The sequence below is a fragment of the Chiloscyllium plagiosum genome, chromosome 35 (assembly GCF_004010195.1).
Source record: "Chiloscyllium plagiosum isolate BGI_BamShark_2017 chromosome 35, ASM401019v2, whole genome shotgun sequence".
NCBI classification, from domain to species: domain Eukaryota; kingdom Metazoa; phylum Chordata; class Chondrichthyes; order Orectolobiformes; family Hemiscylliidae; genus Chiloscyllium; species Chiloscyllium plagiosum.
The window spans coordinates 4,836,314-4,852,940 of record NC_057744.1 but is presented as its reverse complement, the minus strand read 5'-3'; the positions used below and the strand labels follow the sequence as shown (position 1 = coordinate 4,852,940).

General features: G+C 41.4%; 1 protein-coding gene across 2 annotated transcripts in view; it reads right to left on the bottom strand.

The window, feature by feature from the left end:
- The window catches only part of LOC122540601 (glucuronokinase with putative uridyl pyrophosphorylase), a 54,765-nt gene that overhangs the window by 13,856 nt on the left and 24,282 nt on the right, over positions 1–16,627 (bottom strand). For both annotated transcript variants that reach the window (XM_043676526.1, XM_043676525.1), the window contains exons 11-16: positions 12,206–12,285; positions 7,172–7,240; positions 6,367–6,427; positions 4,767–4,783; positions 1,772–1,829; positions 869–961 (exon numbers count right to left, since the gene is read on the bottom strand). In XM_043676526.1, coding sequence (XP_043532461.1) covers positions 869–961; positions 1,772–1,829; positions 4,767–4,783; positions 6,367–6,427; positions 7,172–7,240; positions 12,206–12,285 — 378 coding nt within the window. The remainder of the gene's footprint in view (positions 1–868; positions 962–1,771; positions 1,830–4,766; positions 4,784–6,366; positions 6,428–7,171; positions 7,241–12,205; positions 12,286–16,627) is intronic.

Below are 16,627 nucleotides of genomic sequence, written 5' to 3'. Positions count from 1 at the left end.
TTTCCCCTTCCCCCACCTCATCCTAGTTTCTAACCTCCCGCACAACTGTCCCCTTGACTTGTCCGGACTTGTCCGACCTGCCCAGCTCCTTTTCCACCTATCACCTCCACCCTCTCCTCCCTAACCTATCACCTTCATCTCCTCCCCCACTGACCTATTGTACTCTATGCTACTCTATCCCCACCCCCATCCTCCTCTAGCTTATCTCTCCACGCTTCAGCCTCACTGCCTTTATTCCTGATGAAGGGCTTTTGCCCGAAACGTCGATTTCGAAGCTCCTCGGATGCTGCCTGAATTGCTGTGCTCTTCCAGCACCACTGATCCAGAATCATTGAGGTAGGCCAGGTCAATGGGAGAGCAGCTTCCATTTGGAATAGTGCAATAGAATCTTTAATGTATTTTCCAAACCAGATCAGGTTAAGGTGGCCCAAAATTTAAAATTTATTCTCAGGGTCTCTGAAAGGCAGAACTCCCTCAACATTGCACTGGAGTGCCAGCAGCATGTAGTGGATTTCTCAAAACCCAGAATGAACAGATTTTTTAAAAATCTGGTCACGTCCAATTTGAAAAACAGGCTCATAATATATATGACTTGTGCCAACCCTCTAACTTTGTCATAAGGCTGTCTTCTGGTTAGCAGATGTTTATATACTCAAAATGCCATTATATTAAAATTATAGTACAATTACATATTTCAGACATATTCATAATTTCCTGGTATTTGCACTGCTCTTTAGTACTACCTATTGCCCATTCATTCTACTCCACAAACTTCTGACTAAAGTTGAGAAGTCTCAATCAGTTTAAACTGATGCCTATTCTATCATTCAAACTTAATTCATGACAAACAATTATATTTGAACTATACCTGGACTACCCGATCCTGAAGTCCTGCTGTAATAATTAACTCTTCAGTCTCTACATTCAGAATGAAGTTTGCCCTGAGTGGCTTTGGCAAATCCTGTAAAAGAAACTAAGTTAGTTCAAAAGATTGAGGATTATTATAGCTTTATTCTATTAAGACAGTTTCTGACTAAACGTGCTTTGTTTCCCTCGTTGCTTCAATATACATTAAAAAGACTTTTTGTGAAGTGACGGTATGCTGCAGTAATCTAGAGTTGGGGACAAATTCAACCTAGGCTCATTGGATAAAAGGGTTTTGGTGCCTCAGGAGCTGGAGGGTATATTTTCAACTTGGTGCCATCAGCATTATCCATAATATTCTGTCTGTTCAAGCAGATAGAAAACTGGTAATTGTGTATACAATTGAAAAACACTCTCAACCTTCATCAGCCTAGCATTGCTAACTGTGTAGGTGGGCAATTTGTCCTCATACTCAAGGAAACAGTTCTGCAGAAGGGTCACTGTACTCAAAACACTAACTCTGCTTTCTCTTCACAGATGCTTCCACATCTGCTGAGTTTCACCAGCAATTTCTACTGTTTGTTTATTTCAGATCTCTAGCACCCACAGTTTTTTGTTTTATTCATGTATTCATATATTAAACTAAATCATGTCTCACCTATATTGTAACTTCACCTAGCTCCTTTGTTCTGTAACTCCTAATACCCTTACCCAACCTTGATATATAAAACCCAGTTTTAAATTCTTCAACTTCCCCAGTGAGGTGTCAGTACTTTCAAGTGAGACGGGAAGATAAGAATATTGGCAAAAGGAAGAGAGAGGTTCACAAAATTACTCCAAATGTCTTCTACTATCATGTTATAAAACTACTGAAGATAAAAATAAAGGTCAGCACAGGATTACTCACGTCATCAATTAAATCATAAAACTTCATCAAACACTTAAGTGTAGCTGACACAATAGCACTGTAAAAAAAATGAAATTGAGACTGTCATGATTCCAGCAATATAGTCAGAACATGGAAATTTAGCAACAGATGTGAACTGACCATAATGTGATGCATTTTTAACATTTAGAAACTTAAATGAAGGCACAAGACACATTCTATAACAAGCCGTCAAAGTTAGAAAGAGTAGGACAGATGGTAAGCTAGGTGACAGCAGATCTGTGTTTTAAATACTTGCACATAACAGGACAAAGATAATGGATTCCTGTGTTTTGGGCCACTGAAATGAAATCAGTTCAGATCAGCCAATGGAATAATGTATTTTTTATTGAACACATGAGACTAAAGAGAAGGAAGTCTGTATAAAAGAATCACCTGGTGCTTTTCACAACCTTAGGATATTTCAAAGTGTTTCACAACCAATGATCATGATTTGGAGATGCCGGTGTTGGACTGGGGTGTACAAAGTTAAAAATCACACAACACCAGGTTATAGTCCAACAGGTTTAATTGGAAGCACAATTGGAGTCGCTCCGAAAACTAGTGTGCTTCCAATTAAACCTGTTGGACTATAACCTGGTGTTGTGTGATTTTTAACTTTGTACAACCAATGATGTACTTTTAAGGAGTTGCAATATTGGATACAGCGAAGTGCTACAATAATGTGAAAAATGCCAGATTTTTAAGGTGCAATTTCAGTTGAGGGATAAATATTGGCTAGGACCTGGGGGAAACCTTCCAAGTACTTTTCAAAATCAGCGATCTTTCAGACAGGACACAGTTTAAAGTCATATCAATCCTGACAAGGCAGTGATCTCTCAGCACTGTAATGGAGTAACTACCGAGAATTTTAACTCAATTTTCTAGAGTGGAAGTGGAACCCTCAACTTTCTTACCCAGAGGAGTACTTCTGCCAACTGAACCATATGATATAGGCTGATTAAAGATGAGCTTGTATCCATTATCATAGCTCTCACAATCTCATAAAAGAGGAAACCAAATAGAATAAAATTATTTATGAGGAAATAGATGAAGATAAGTATGTTAGAATGGCCAGGAACTGGAGCGGATCATACTGGTTGACTGATACAAAACAGGATTGATTATAACTTACAAACAGAGGCGAGATTTACTGGTGACAGATATATCCCAGTGAGAAAAGGAAAACAAATAAGAAATTAAATTTTGAAAAAATAATTCTGTCAGTTAGGACTAACTTTACCAGGGATTCAAGAAGAAAGTCAAAATTAAGTGGCAGAAAAGAGAGTTTATCTGGACGAAGTAGCCCAAGTATTTCAAGGGTAACAGCTGCTTTTCCAATAAGTCCTAATGTTTTTTGACTTCTAAGAACTTTTGATCTTGAGCTGACAAACTATCAAAGTCAAATAAGGACAGGATAACTATGGGCGTAGGGAGTATGATGGTGATGCCACCTCATTTATTAAAGGTTTGAATCCGTTTCATTATAATTTGCCTATTTTGCGCAAAGGTCAACATACTATCTATTCTTAACCTTTCTGCTTATCATGAAAGAATTGCCAAGTTACAAGTTATGACACAGATGGCCTCAGCAATACTGTGTGCCACTGATATCACTTACGAAACCATAAGCCACCATTTCAGAAAGAAAATGACTTAAAAGTATTTACGCAGTGTTTTTATTTTCACTTTTTTCCAACCATGCTCCCCTACTGCTTTCATTGTACATTTCTCAGTTGTAAAGGAATTGAGATGCAGTCAATAATAACCTTAATTCAGTCTGACAAGAGGCATCTTTGAAGCATATCATCTGGTTAATCTCGAACTTTCCAAGTGACCTGGTTGACCTTTCCAAAATTTCCTTTCCTGAGCACATCAGGCAAAATGCTCAACAGAACTCAGCCTTGCATTTGGCTCTCTCCTAGAAATCAAATCTTCAGTCTGGATGGGATGCTGTTTGGAGAGTCGGTGTGGACTCGATGGGCTGAATGGCCTCCTTCCACACTATAGGGATTCTATGATTCAAGAATATGATGGCTGGGCTCAAGGTGGGATACAATGAAGCTGAAGCAAAGCATATGGACCAGCTTTGAACTGAATGGCCTGTTCCTGTGATGTGAATGTATGTAATTCTGTGAAGATATAAAATTAATTATACCTTCTAAAATTCAAAATGTCAAATATGGAAAAAGAGAAGAAAATGCAGCCAAGCAGAGAAAACAATTCCAGTAGTAATTTGTGATGTAAAAACAGAAATTACTGGATAAACTCAGCAGGTCTGGCAGCATCTTAGGTAATATTTCGGGTGGAGTGCCCCTTCTTCAAAACTGGAGAGTTTCTAAAGCAATTTCTGTTTTCGTTTCAGTTTTCCAACATCTGCAGTTCTTTGTTCTAATTTAACTTGTGGCTGCTCTGAAGCAAACACTTTATTAGAATCTTAGTAACAATGTCATTCCTACCATTTAGATGCAAGAAGTACAACCAGAGGATCCAACAGCTGTACAGCGTGCTCTAAGATATTTACACAAACTAACTGAGAGGAATAATTCATGGTTAGTACCAAGAACGGTTAGCTTAAGGGCTTCGACAATGTACAGGTACAAGATCCTTTATCCAAACACCCAAAAACCGAAAAGCTCCAAAATCTGAAGTTTTTTTTGTGAAGTTTTTTTCTCATTAACACGGGTGTTTGGCAAGCAAGCAGTTAACCCAAGTCGACACCCACTCAATGCATGTCACATGTCAATCAGATGCGACGTTGCGGGGGGGGGGGCAGTTCTTACTTAGAACTTTGCTCCTCCGGTAAGATTTTTAAAAATTTCACCATTAAACTGTCACTTATTCTGAAAATCAAAAAATTCCGAATTCCGAAAAACAGCTGGTCCAAGCATTTTGGATAAAGGATCGTCTACCTGTACAACATTTATTTAAAGAAATTGGGTGATTCAGTGTATTTTTTTGACACTTGAACACTAACCTGCTTCCAGCAAGGCCCTGTAGAAAGACAATCACAGAGAAAGTGAGATAAGATCCATTCCAAAGCTATACCAAAAGTACCCTCAAAATGATTCCCTCAGCTGGTTTGATACTTTGAGCCACAGAAATTAGAATCATTGGTTTGAGATGGGTGCTTGTGTCTGTAACACCCACTTACTTCTGTTCATTTCCAGGCACTGTACCAGATAATTTGCATGTCCTTCCCACTAACCTACACACCGGCAGCGAAACAGCAACTTGGATTTCTGAGGCTTAATCTCAGCTGCTTGCAGAAACATACTCATCAATAACTGGGCACCAGAGAAGGGAATATTGGGTGCGATGACTAAGACCTCAGTCCCTTAAGAACGAAAAAAAAAACAGATGCCTGAACACAAAAGCTAGGCAGCTAAAAGCATGGTTCCCAATAACGGTGTAAAGGGAGTGAGATATGCAAAACAATGCAAATCATTTGAGAGTTGCAGTTTGTAAAATCACAGAATATTCCAGAAATAGAGAGGTAAAGCCATGAAGGATTTAAATAAGAGGACAAATTTTTAAATTGCAAACATTGAAGGTGTTACACTAGCACCGATATGTTTGGATGTTTTACATGATTTGTTTGGCATCTAACTTAGTTTGTGAAGTTAAATTGGAGTGCATTTTATCATGCCAAATGTTTTGTGTAGATACAGATTGCAATTGCTCATTGTTGAGATGCAGGGAGAGTTTTGGATTGCTTTTCCCAATTGATATCAATGAGGGAACTGCATGTGCTGTGCAAATGAATGTGCTGTGATGAAGTCTGTCCCATTGAGTTGACATATAAATTGCATAACACAACTTTGAAGTAGCACCAAATTTTAGCCCTAAGAGTCTTCCTTGACTGAGGAAAATAAGTCAGGGTCACAGCAGGGGAGGAGATGGAAGCACTACCCTAAAATGTCTGCTTTGATTGACTGATTTGTTGAATTATTGTTGTCATGTGTACCAAGATACAGTGATAAGTGTTGTTTTGTGTGTCACGCAGGCAGATCATACCATTCAAAATGCAGCAGTGCAGCATAACAGAGTGTAGAATACAGTGTTACAGCCACAGAGAAGGTGCTTTGTGTGTAGATGCTCATTCCAACCAAGGTATAACACTCAGTGCAAAGACATGAATTTATCCCAAAAGACCTTGCTGATATTTACTAACACTTTACAGAAAACGTTATCTCACCATATCAGTATGTCCTTCAATTACATTTGCCATTCAGATGTTTGCCTATAGTTACCCTTGAATATATTATGTGTTAAGAGATGGAAATGTGTTGCTGGAAAAGCGCAGCAGGTCAGGCAGCATCTAGGGAACAGGAGAATCGACGTTTCGGGCATTAGCCCTTCTTCAGGAATCTCCTGTTCCCTAGATGCTGCCTGACCTGCTGCGCTTTTCCAGCAACATATTTCCATCTCTGATCTCCAGCATCTGCAGACCTCACTTTCTCCTATATTATGTGTTAAGCCAAGTTGCATTTTGACCTGAATATTTCATCAGTTCTTGACGTGCCATTGTCTCAAAAAATATGAGGAAACCTGAATCTGTTCAGGAATATACTTACCACCTGCCGTGGTATATTAGTGTCATATTTCAGAGTAAAGTTTCGTTTGGCCAAAGCGATTCTGAAAATTGGAATACAATTTCAATAACAGATTTAGTTGAATTGCAGAAAAGAAACAGTTCTTCAAAAGCGCAAAAAGTTTATTCCTTTAGAAAAAGTAAGGTCCTTTTTTTGTCGAGCAACATGGAAATGACTTAGAAAGAAAGAACTTGCATTTAAGATTTGTCCTTCAAAATCTCAAGACATTTCAAAGAACTTTAAAGACAATAAGTCGAGAGTGGGGTGCTGGAAAAGCACAGCAGGTCAGGCAGCATCCGACGAGCAGGAGAATTGGCGTTTCATGCATAAGCCCTTCATCAGGAAGGGCTGATTCCTAATGAAGAGCTCTTGCCCAAAACGTCGATTCTCCTGCTCCTTGGATGCTGCCTGATCTGCTGTGCTTTTCCAGCACCACACTCTCGACTCTGATCTCCAGCATCTGCAGTCCTCATTTTCTCCTTTAAAGACAATGAGTTGTCTGAAGAGTAGTAATCCACTGGATGAAACGCAACAGCCATTGCATTCAGCAGGGTCCATCAACAGACCAGATCACTTACTTCAGCAATGTTGGCTGAGGAATAAACATTGGTTAGTTATAGGGGAGAATTTCCTTGCTGTCCTTTAAGCAAGTAGCCCTGGGGTCAATTACATCCATCAGAGAGGGAAGATGGCAAATTGGTTTAAAATCTCATTGGTATGAAAAGCATTAGGGATAGTGATCCATTGCCTAAATTGATGCATTCACAGAATCTCAAATTTCTCTTACCCTTGTTCAGAGCAGTATTGGTAGAATTTCTTACAAGTTGCTTGAAGCAGTCTCAGACCACCCAGATACCTGTAAAACAGCCTCAATTTAACATGAGCCCATGGAAGTCTTGTTTCCCAACACTGCCTGATTCTAGCTAGTCCTTCCCCGACAATAATTTGGCCCAATCCAGTGTTCAATTCTGCTCCATGGAAGAAGAAACCATTAAAATGTCAGTTCAAAAGCATTTGCCCACATCTTCTGAAATGTTCTCAGGGAAATTCTGACTGCATCATCTTCTCATTATACATGATGGTTGTTATGACCAGACCATAGGGGAGTTCCCCAAATCATTACATTTCCAGGTGGGATACCCCAAGTTGTTAAGCCACTAGGTAAGGAAGGATGAATTGGTCTCCCCTTCCTTTACTCCTTTACTAAATTAATCAATTTACTCAGTTGATTACAACAACTACTATACTGCAAAAGCAGGTTAGAGCTAGGAATATTGTATCTCACCACCTGTTACTCCAAAACCTGTCCATCATCTATAAGACATGAGTCAGGAGTGCAATGGAATACCGCCTGGGTGGGTGTAGATCCAGCAACACTCAAGAAGCTTGACACCATTCAGGACAAAGCATCCCTTTTATTCGGCACCATATCCACTCCCTCCACCATCAATGCTCAGCAGCAGAAGTGTGCATCATCTACAAGGTGTTCTGCATGAACTCACTGAGACTCCTTACAGAGCACTTTTAAAACCTATTCTCATTCCCATCTTGAAGGACAAAGGCAGCGGATACATGGAAACATCACCATCTGCAAGTTCCCCTCCGAGCCACTCACATTCCAAACTTCAGTACCACTGGGTGAAAATCCTGGAATTCCGTCCCTAATGAGAGTATACCTACAGAAAATAAACAGCAATGATTCCAGAAGGCAGCTCACCATCACCTTCTCATGAGGCAACGATGGATAGTAATAAATGCTGGCGTAGCCAGCAATGCCCAGATCCAGTGAATTAATTTAAAAAAAAAGCAAGGTTGGTATTAAAAGGTCTTCCTCCCTTATGAATACCTTTCTCCCAGACCCAAGTGAAATTATGTTTTAAAAGGAGCCAATTTAATAGGCTTTCTTGAATTCACAGAGTGGTTTATTAATTACTGTATACAAGAAATACTAGTGCACCACATACAGACGGATTAGAAAAAAGGGGTGAGTGCTAAAGATCAAAGTAATAAATATATACAGATAAGTATCTGAATTTTCACAAAGAGAGGATAATTGATCATTGCAGCCATTGCAGTGGGGCAATGAGTAGTGTTGACATTGGTAGCTGAACAATCAGTTCCAATATCCTTAATTTCAGAGATTAGTTGAAATTCTGTTATTCTGAAGCCTTTTAACTGTGACTAAATTTCAGCATTCAGGGTGAGAGACAGTCCCTTTGTTGTCCTACTTCTCTCTTGTCTGGCTGACCTCGAGCTCTCTGAGGTAAAAACAGCCTTCACCTACAACAACAGGGTGCCTAGGGGATAATCTTCTTCTGTGATCATCATAGCAAGTCAATGTTCAAATCCAAGCTGGTACACATGAAAACATTTAGTTCCACAAGTACCGCTCCAGTAGAGTTCAGATGAGATTTCTTTTGAACCTCTATCTCTGACTATTCTTTAAAAGGTAAAATACAAAATGTGCCCGCAGTTTGGGTCATAATCCCCTGGGGGTGGTTTGCTGTTGAACAGAGAAGTCAAGTCCTCATTATCTTAAATCATTCTCTCTCCGTTGAAATTTGTTCGGCATCTTAGGTATTACATTCCATTTGGGGAGAAAGTGAGGTCTGCAGATGCTGGAGATCAGAGCTGAAAATGTGTTGCTGGAAAAGCGCAGCAGGTCAGGCAGCATCCAGGGAACAGGAGAATCGACGTTTCGGGCATAAGCCCTTCTTCAGGAATCTGAAGAATGGTATTACATTCCATTTGTCTCACTTCGAATTTTTTGCTAGTCCAGTTGCTGAATTTCTACCTGAAGTTATTTTGGGACTGTAGCAATCCACTTTTAAATAACACATTTTAGAATAGAGTTGTACAGAGCTAGAGCATAGAAAAAGACTCTTCAGCCAATCATATCCATGCCAGTCAAAACTAACCATCTAACCATTCTAATCTAATTTCCCAGCACTTGGCCCATTGCCTTGTATGCTTTTTAAATGTTAGGAGGGTTACTGCTTCTACCACCCTTCCAGTTAGTGAGTTCCAGATTTCCAATACCCTTTGAATAAAAAAAGCTTTTCCTCACATTTGTAAGGGCTAAAAATATCCATACTATTTCAGACTTCCGATCTTTTGTCATAATAAGTTTTTTCAATCTCTCATGGGATGTGGGTATCACTGGCTATGCCAACATCTATAGCCTGTTCTGAGCTGCCCTTGCGAAGGTGGGGGTGAGCTACCTTCTTGAAGTGCAGCAGTCCATGTGCTAGAGACCCACAATGCCTTTAGGGAAAGGATTTCTGGGATTTTGATCCTAGTCCAGTGACATTACTGTTATCCCACTGCCTTTCCCTTTATTGGATTTTAAGTAATGGAAGTTCATTTTACTTCTATGTATTCAGTAAGTTGGAAAAGTGGGTGAAAGGTGGTAGATGAAACAACGGGTTCATGTGAGTTTTTACTAAGTTGGCACAGCAGGCCATGAGGTTTCACAGTGATAGATAGAAGGCATTATGTGGCATACATGGGGCATGGGGAGTGTTGAAGGAGTGTGAGGGATTCTGTTATGTGAATTTTTGGACATAGTGCCATGCTCCCGAGAAAGGCTTTCTGCCCAGCCACCTGTCTCTGCACACCCTATCCAACAACTAAGATTGGGGATGCAATGTCCAGTCAATGTATGGGATGGAGTAAGGGTAAGTTTGGGTGAGAGTATATGTTATTCACTGTGGATTCCTACTATCTAGGAACAGAATTCCATGCATAGTTTTACCCATTCAAAAGAAATCAAAGGAAGGAAAAACAAGAAACTATTTTAAACATTTTCCATTCTTCATTAAACTGCATTTTTATTTTTTCAAGCAGGTGGGGATCATGTTCAAAGCATCAATGAAGAATTAACAATGTTTAAGGCAGCCTGCATATACACAACAAACCCTGAATAAAATGGAGAGACTTGATGTAAGTAATTGGAATGAATTCTATGCAAATCGAGTAACTATCCAACTCAGAGCATATCAGAGTCATAGAGATATACAGCACAGAAAATGACCCTTCGGTCCAACTTGTACATGCCAAACAGATGTCCTAAATTAATCTAGTCTGCTTTGCCAGCATTTGGCCCATATTCCTCTAAACCCGTTCTATTAATATACCCATCCAGATGGCTTTATAATGTACCGGCTACCACCACTTTCTCTGGCAACTCACTTTATACATGTACTATCCTCTGCATGAAAACATTTCCCCATAGGTCCCTTTTAAATCTTTCCCCTCATCCATGCCCCTCATGATTTTATAAACTTCTATAAGGTCACCCCTCAGCCTCCAACACTTCAGGGGAAAAAGCCCCAGCCTATTCAGCCTCTCCCTTTAGCTCAAACCCTCCAATCCCATTAATATTTTTGTAAATCTCTTCTGCACCCTTTCAAGTTTCACAAGATCTTTCCTATAGCAGATTTCTAGAGAAGTAATTGTGTTTGTTATTGGAAGATCTTGGTGTAGTTTTGATCATGACTTCTCTTTGCTGTAGGTTTTACGAGCTCTGTATAAATAGAGTAGTTTTGCTGTAGACTGGTTGCTGTTCTGTCCTTCACTAATTTCCAATCCTCCAACAACTCATTGGCTGATGCAATGTTGTTAGCACTCCCTTCAAAGTTTTTAACGAACACTATATGTCTGCTAACAAACTATTCAATAATGTTAGAATTAAACAGCATCATGGATGCCATTTGGCCATTCCTGTATTTGAAGGAGTGATCCAATTAGTCCAATTAGAGTTTGGAGTATAAGAGTACTGAAGTCTTACTGCAACAAAACAAGGTGCTGATGAGACCACATCTGAAGTACCGTGTGCAATCTGGGTCCCTTATTTGAAGAAAGGTATTATCTCATTGGAGGCAGTTCAGAGAAGATTCACTAGGATTATCTCTGATGTGGAGGGGTTATTTTATTAGCAAAACCTAAACAAGTTGGGACTGGATGCTGTGAAGAGAGGCAATCTTATTGAAACACTCAGGATTCTTAAGGGGCTTGACAGGTTATATGCTGAGAGGATGGTTTCCCCTCATGGGAATGTTGAGGACCATAGAGCCTAAACTCAGAATAAAAGGGTGCCAATTTAAGATTGAGGTACGAAGAAATACTTGTCTCAGAGGGCTGAGTGTCTTTGGAACTCCTTGCCACAGAGAGCTTTAGGGGTAGAGTCCTTGTTTATATTTAAGGTTGAGATGGATAAGTTCTTGATCAATTGGGGAATCAAGGGTTATGGGCAAAAGTCAGGACAGTAGATGTTAGGAACGTCAGCCATGATCCAACTGAATGGCAGAGCAGGCTTGAGGGGCCAAATGGTCTGCTCATGTTTTAAGTTCTATGGCCTTATGCTCCTTACTCCTTCCCCAGCCCTTATAATGTTTTCCTGTGAAGTATTTAACCTACTCCATTTTCAAGGTTGTGCCTTACAGATCATAACTACTTGTTCCATTAAAGAAAAACCTGATTGGCAGAAGAATCAGGGATGGAAATGTGTTGCTGGAGAAGCGCAGCAGGTCAGGCAGCATCTAGGGAACAGGAGAATCGACGTTTCGGGCATTAGCCCTTCTTCAGCCCTCACCTTGACCTTTTTCCACCTATCACATTTCCGACGCCCCTCCCCCAAGTCCCTCCTCCCTATCTTTTATCTTAGCCTGCTGGACAAACTTTCCTCCAGGACAACCAGAAGAATCAGGGAAACAAGTCAAAGCTATACAAGTGTGTGCTGAATTGAAAATGTTACTTTGCAAACTACAGGTGAAACAACTCACTGAACTGAAACATGCTTACAGAAATAACAGATACAAACCCTTCCTTCCGACTGATCCTGTGTAAATCTTGCAAGCTACCGAACTCTGTGGGATCATTGAGAGGATGTGGTATTAGCACCTGAGGGAAATCAAAAACAGAAAGCAACAATAGTGGAAGAACGTGAAGATACTTTGTGGGAAATTCTCAACTGTCCTCAGAATAATCTATTCTTTAGCTACAAATTTCGTCCCTGAGGATGCAGAGAAACCAATCCATGGGTAGAATAAACCAATTGACTGCAATGCAACTGACTATCATTTGCATGTGAGATTGAGACTGATCTCAGGTGAACTACTGGACTATCAATGCAGCCAGACCAAGCTCATTCAGCCTCTACCCATCACAAATATATAACACAAAGCATACACATGTCATAACTACCAATACTTGCATTTATATAGTGCCCTTCACAAACTTAGGATGTGCTGAAGTATTTTAGTTAGAATTTTTGAAGAGTAGAGCCTGAAGTTATTGTAAAAAGTGGTTGTAGTCCAGTAGCAATTATGAACGGAATCTGGTAGATTTTACTCCTTCCTGTTCTCTGTTCCTCCTCTGAGACGTTAATTTTGTACATGAGGTACAAAGAGTTAAAAGCAACGATATATCATACCTGTACAAATCACTGGCTAGAATTCAGTTTGATAAGTGTGTCCACTTTTGGTACCTTGTTAAGAAAAAGATGTTACAGAAACCTCACCAAATGTCACCAGGGATACAAGGACAAGTGTAGAAATGACAGATCATTTTGGTAGAACACTAAGAACATTCAGAGATAATGTGAAGATGCTCAAAATTATGATGGGCTTTGATAATGGAAATGAGTTGGCAATTAAAGGGCATAATTTTAAAATCATCATCATAAGGGTGAGTTTTCCCACATTAAAAGGAACTTACCTCGGGAGTCGGGCCTCTATTTTGCCAGAGCGGCGAGGAGAGAAGGAGTGGTGAAGCGAGGACTGCTGGGAAGGGTGAGTTTTCCCGCATTAAAAGGAACTTACCTCGGGAGTCGGGCCTCCATTTGCCGAGAGTTGCGAGGGAGGAGTGAAGGGCTTCTGCGAAGTCATATATTTGTGTGGTTGCGTTACCCGAAGCACTACTCGGGTAGTGTCTCCCACCCATCCTCCTCCTCTAACCAAAACGAAAGGATCTGTGCGCCAGATTGGTAAGGTAACGAGTTTTTTTAATTCCTTATTTTTTCAACAGTTTCTTTGGGAATTTAGAATAGTGGGAATGGAGGTTAGGGCAGTTGAATGTTCCTCCTGCAGAATGTGGGAGTTAAGGGTCACCACTTGTGTCCCTGCTGACTATATCTGCAGGAAGTGCACCCAACCCCAGCTCCTCGAAAACCGCTTTAGGGAACTGGAGCTGTATGAACTTCGGATCATTCGGAAGGCAGAGGGGGTTATTGAGAGGAGTTACAGGGAGGTAGTCACTCCTAAGGTACAAGAAAAGGCAGATGGGTTACGGTCAGGGGACGGAAAGGAAACCGGCAGGTAGTGCAGGGATCCCCTGTGGCCGTTCCCCTCAACAATAAGTATACTGTATTGGATACTGTTGGGGGGGATGACTTACCAGGGGAAAGCAGTGGGGTACAGGGCTCTGGCACAGAGTCTGTCCCTGCTGCTCAGAAGGGAAAGGGGAAGAGGAGCAGAGCAGTAGTCATTGGGGACTCCATAGTTAGGGGGACAGATAGGAGGTTCTGTGGGGACGAGAGAGACTCATGGTTGGTGTGTTGCCTCCCAGGTGCCAGGGTTCGTGATGTCTCTGATCGTGTTTTTGGGATCCTTAAGGGGGAGGGGGAGCAGCCCCAAGTCGTGGTCCATATAGGCACCAACGACATAGGTAGGAAGAGAGATGGGGATTTAAGGCAGAAATTCAGGGAGCTGGGATGGAAGCTTAGAGCTAGGGCGAACAGAGTTGTTGTCTCTGGTTTGTTGCCTGTGCCACATGCTAGTGAGACAAGGAATAGGGAGAGAGAAGAGTTGAACACATGGCTACAGGGATGGTGCAGGAGGGAGGGTTTTGGATTCTTGGATAATTGGGGCTCTTTCTGGGATAGGTGGGACCTCTACAAGCAGGATGGTCTTCATCTGAACCAGAGGGGTACCAATATCCTGGGGGGAGAAATTCACGAAGGCTATTGGGGTGGGTTTGAACTAATCCAGCAGGGGGATGGGAACCTAAATTGTAGTTCGAGTATAGAAAAGGTTGAGAGTAAGGACGTCCAAAATCAAGTTTCAGGGACGCAAGATGGCACCAGCAAGCAAGAAGTTGGTTTGAAGTGTGTCTACTTCAATGCCAGGAGCATCCAGAATAAGGTGGGTGAACTTGCAGCATGGGTTGGCACCTGGGACTTCGATGTTGTGGCCATTTCCGAGACATGGTTAGAGCAGGGACAGGAATGGTTGTTGCAGGTTCCAGGATTTAGATGTTTCAGTAAGAACAGAGAAGAGGTGTGGCATTGTTGGTCAAGGACAGTATTGCAGTTGCAGAAAGGATGTTTGGGGACTCGTCAACTGAGATAGTATGGGCTGAAGTTAGAAAGGAGAGGTCACCCTTTTGCGAGTTTTCTATAAGCCTCCGAATACTTCCAGAAATGTAGAGGAAAGGATAGCAAAGACGATTCTCGATAGGAGTGATAGGGACAGGGTAGTTGTCATGGGGGACTTCAACTTTTCAAATATTGACTGGGAACACTATAGTACGAGTACTATAGATGGGTCAGTTTTTGTCCAGTGTGTGCAGGAGGGCTTCCTGACACAGTATGTAGACAGGCCTACAAGGGGAGAAGGCACATTAGATTTGGTACTGGATAATGAGCCCGGCCAGGTGTTAGATTTGGAAGTAGGTGAGCACTTTGGTGATAGCGATCACAATTCTGTTATGTTTACTTTAGTGATAGAAAGGGATAGGAGTATACCACTGGGCAAGAGTTGAGGGAAAGGCAATTACGATGCGATTAGGCAAGGTTTAGGAAGCATAGGATAGGGAAGGAAACTGCAGGGGATAGGCACATTAGAAATGTGGAAGTTATTCAAGGAAAAGCTCCTGTGTGTCCCAGATAAGTATGCACCTGTCAGGCAGGGAGGAAGCTGTAGAGCGCGGGAGCCATGGTTTACGAAGGAAGTGGAATCTCTGGTCAAGAGGAAGAAGAAGGCTTATGTTAGGATGAGATGTGAAGGCTCAGTCAGGGCGCTTGAGGGTTACAAGGTACCCAGGAAAGACCTAAAGAGATAGCTCAGAAGAGCCAGGAGGAGACATGAGAAGTTGATGGCGGATAGGATCAGGGTAAACCCCAAGGCTTTCTATAGGTATTTAAGGAATAAAAGAATGACAAGAGTAAGATTAGGGCCAATCAAGGACAGTAGTGGGAAGTTGTGTATGGAGTCAGAGGAGATAGAGAAAGCACTAAATGAATATTTTTTGACAGTATTCACTCTAGAAAATGACAATGTTGTCGAGGAGATACAGGCTACTAGACTGGGTGGGATTGAGGTTCACAAGGAAGAGGTATTAGAAATCCTGCAGAGTGGGAAAATAGATAAGTCCCCTGGGCCGGACGGGATTTATCCTAGGATCCTCTGAGAAGCCAGGGAGGAGATTGCCGAGCCTTTGGCATTGATCTTTAAATCATCATTGTCTACAGGAATAGTGCCAGAAGACTGGAGGATAGCAAATGTGGTTCCCCTGTTTAAGGAGGGGAGTAGAGACAACCCAGGTAATTATAGACCAGTGAGTCTTACTTCAGTTGTTGGTAAAGTGTTGGAAAAGGTTATAAGAGACAGGATTTATAATCATGAAGAAAATAATAATTTGATTAGGGATAGTCAGCACGGTTTTGTGAAGGGTAGGTTGTGCCTCACAAACCTTATTGAGTTCTTTGTGAAGGTGTCCAAACAGGTAGATGAGAGTAAGCCGGTTGATGTGGTGTATATGGATTTCAGCAAGGCGTTCGATAAGGTTCCCCACAGTAGGCTACTATACAAAATGCGGAGGAATGGGATTGTGGGAGATAGAACAGTTTGGATCAGTAATTGGCTTGCTGAAAGAAGACAGAGGGTGGTGGTTGATGGGAAATGTTCATCCTGGAGTCCGTTACCAGTGGTGTACCACATGGGTCGGTGTTGGGTCCACTGCTATTCATCATTTTTAGAAACGACCTGGATGAGGGTGTAGAAGGGTGGGTTAGTCAATTTGCAGACGACACTAAGGTCGGTGGAGTTGTGGATAGTGACGAAGGATGTTGTAGGTTACAGAGAGACATAGATAAGCTGCAGAGCTGGGCTGAGAGGTGTCAAATGGAGTTTAATGTGGACAAGTGTGAGGTGATTCACTTTGGTCGGAGTAATCTGAATGCAAAGTACTGGGCTAATGGTAAGATTCTTGGTAGTGTAGATGAGCAGAGAGATCTCAGTGTCCA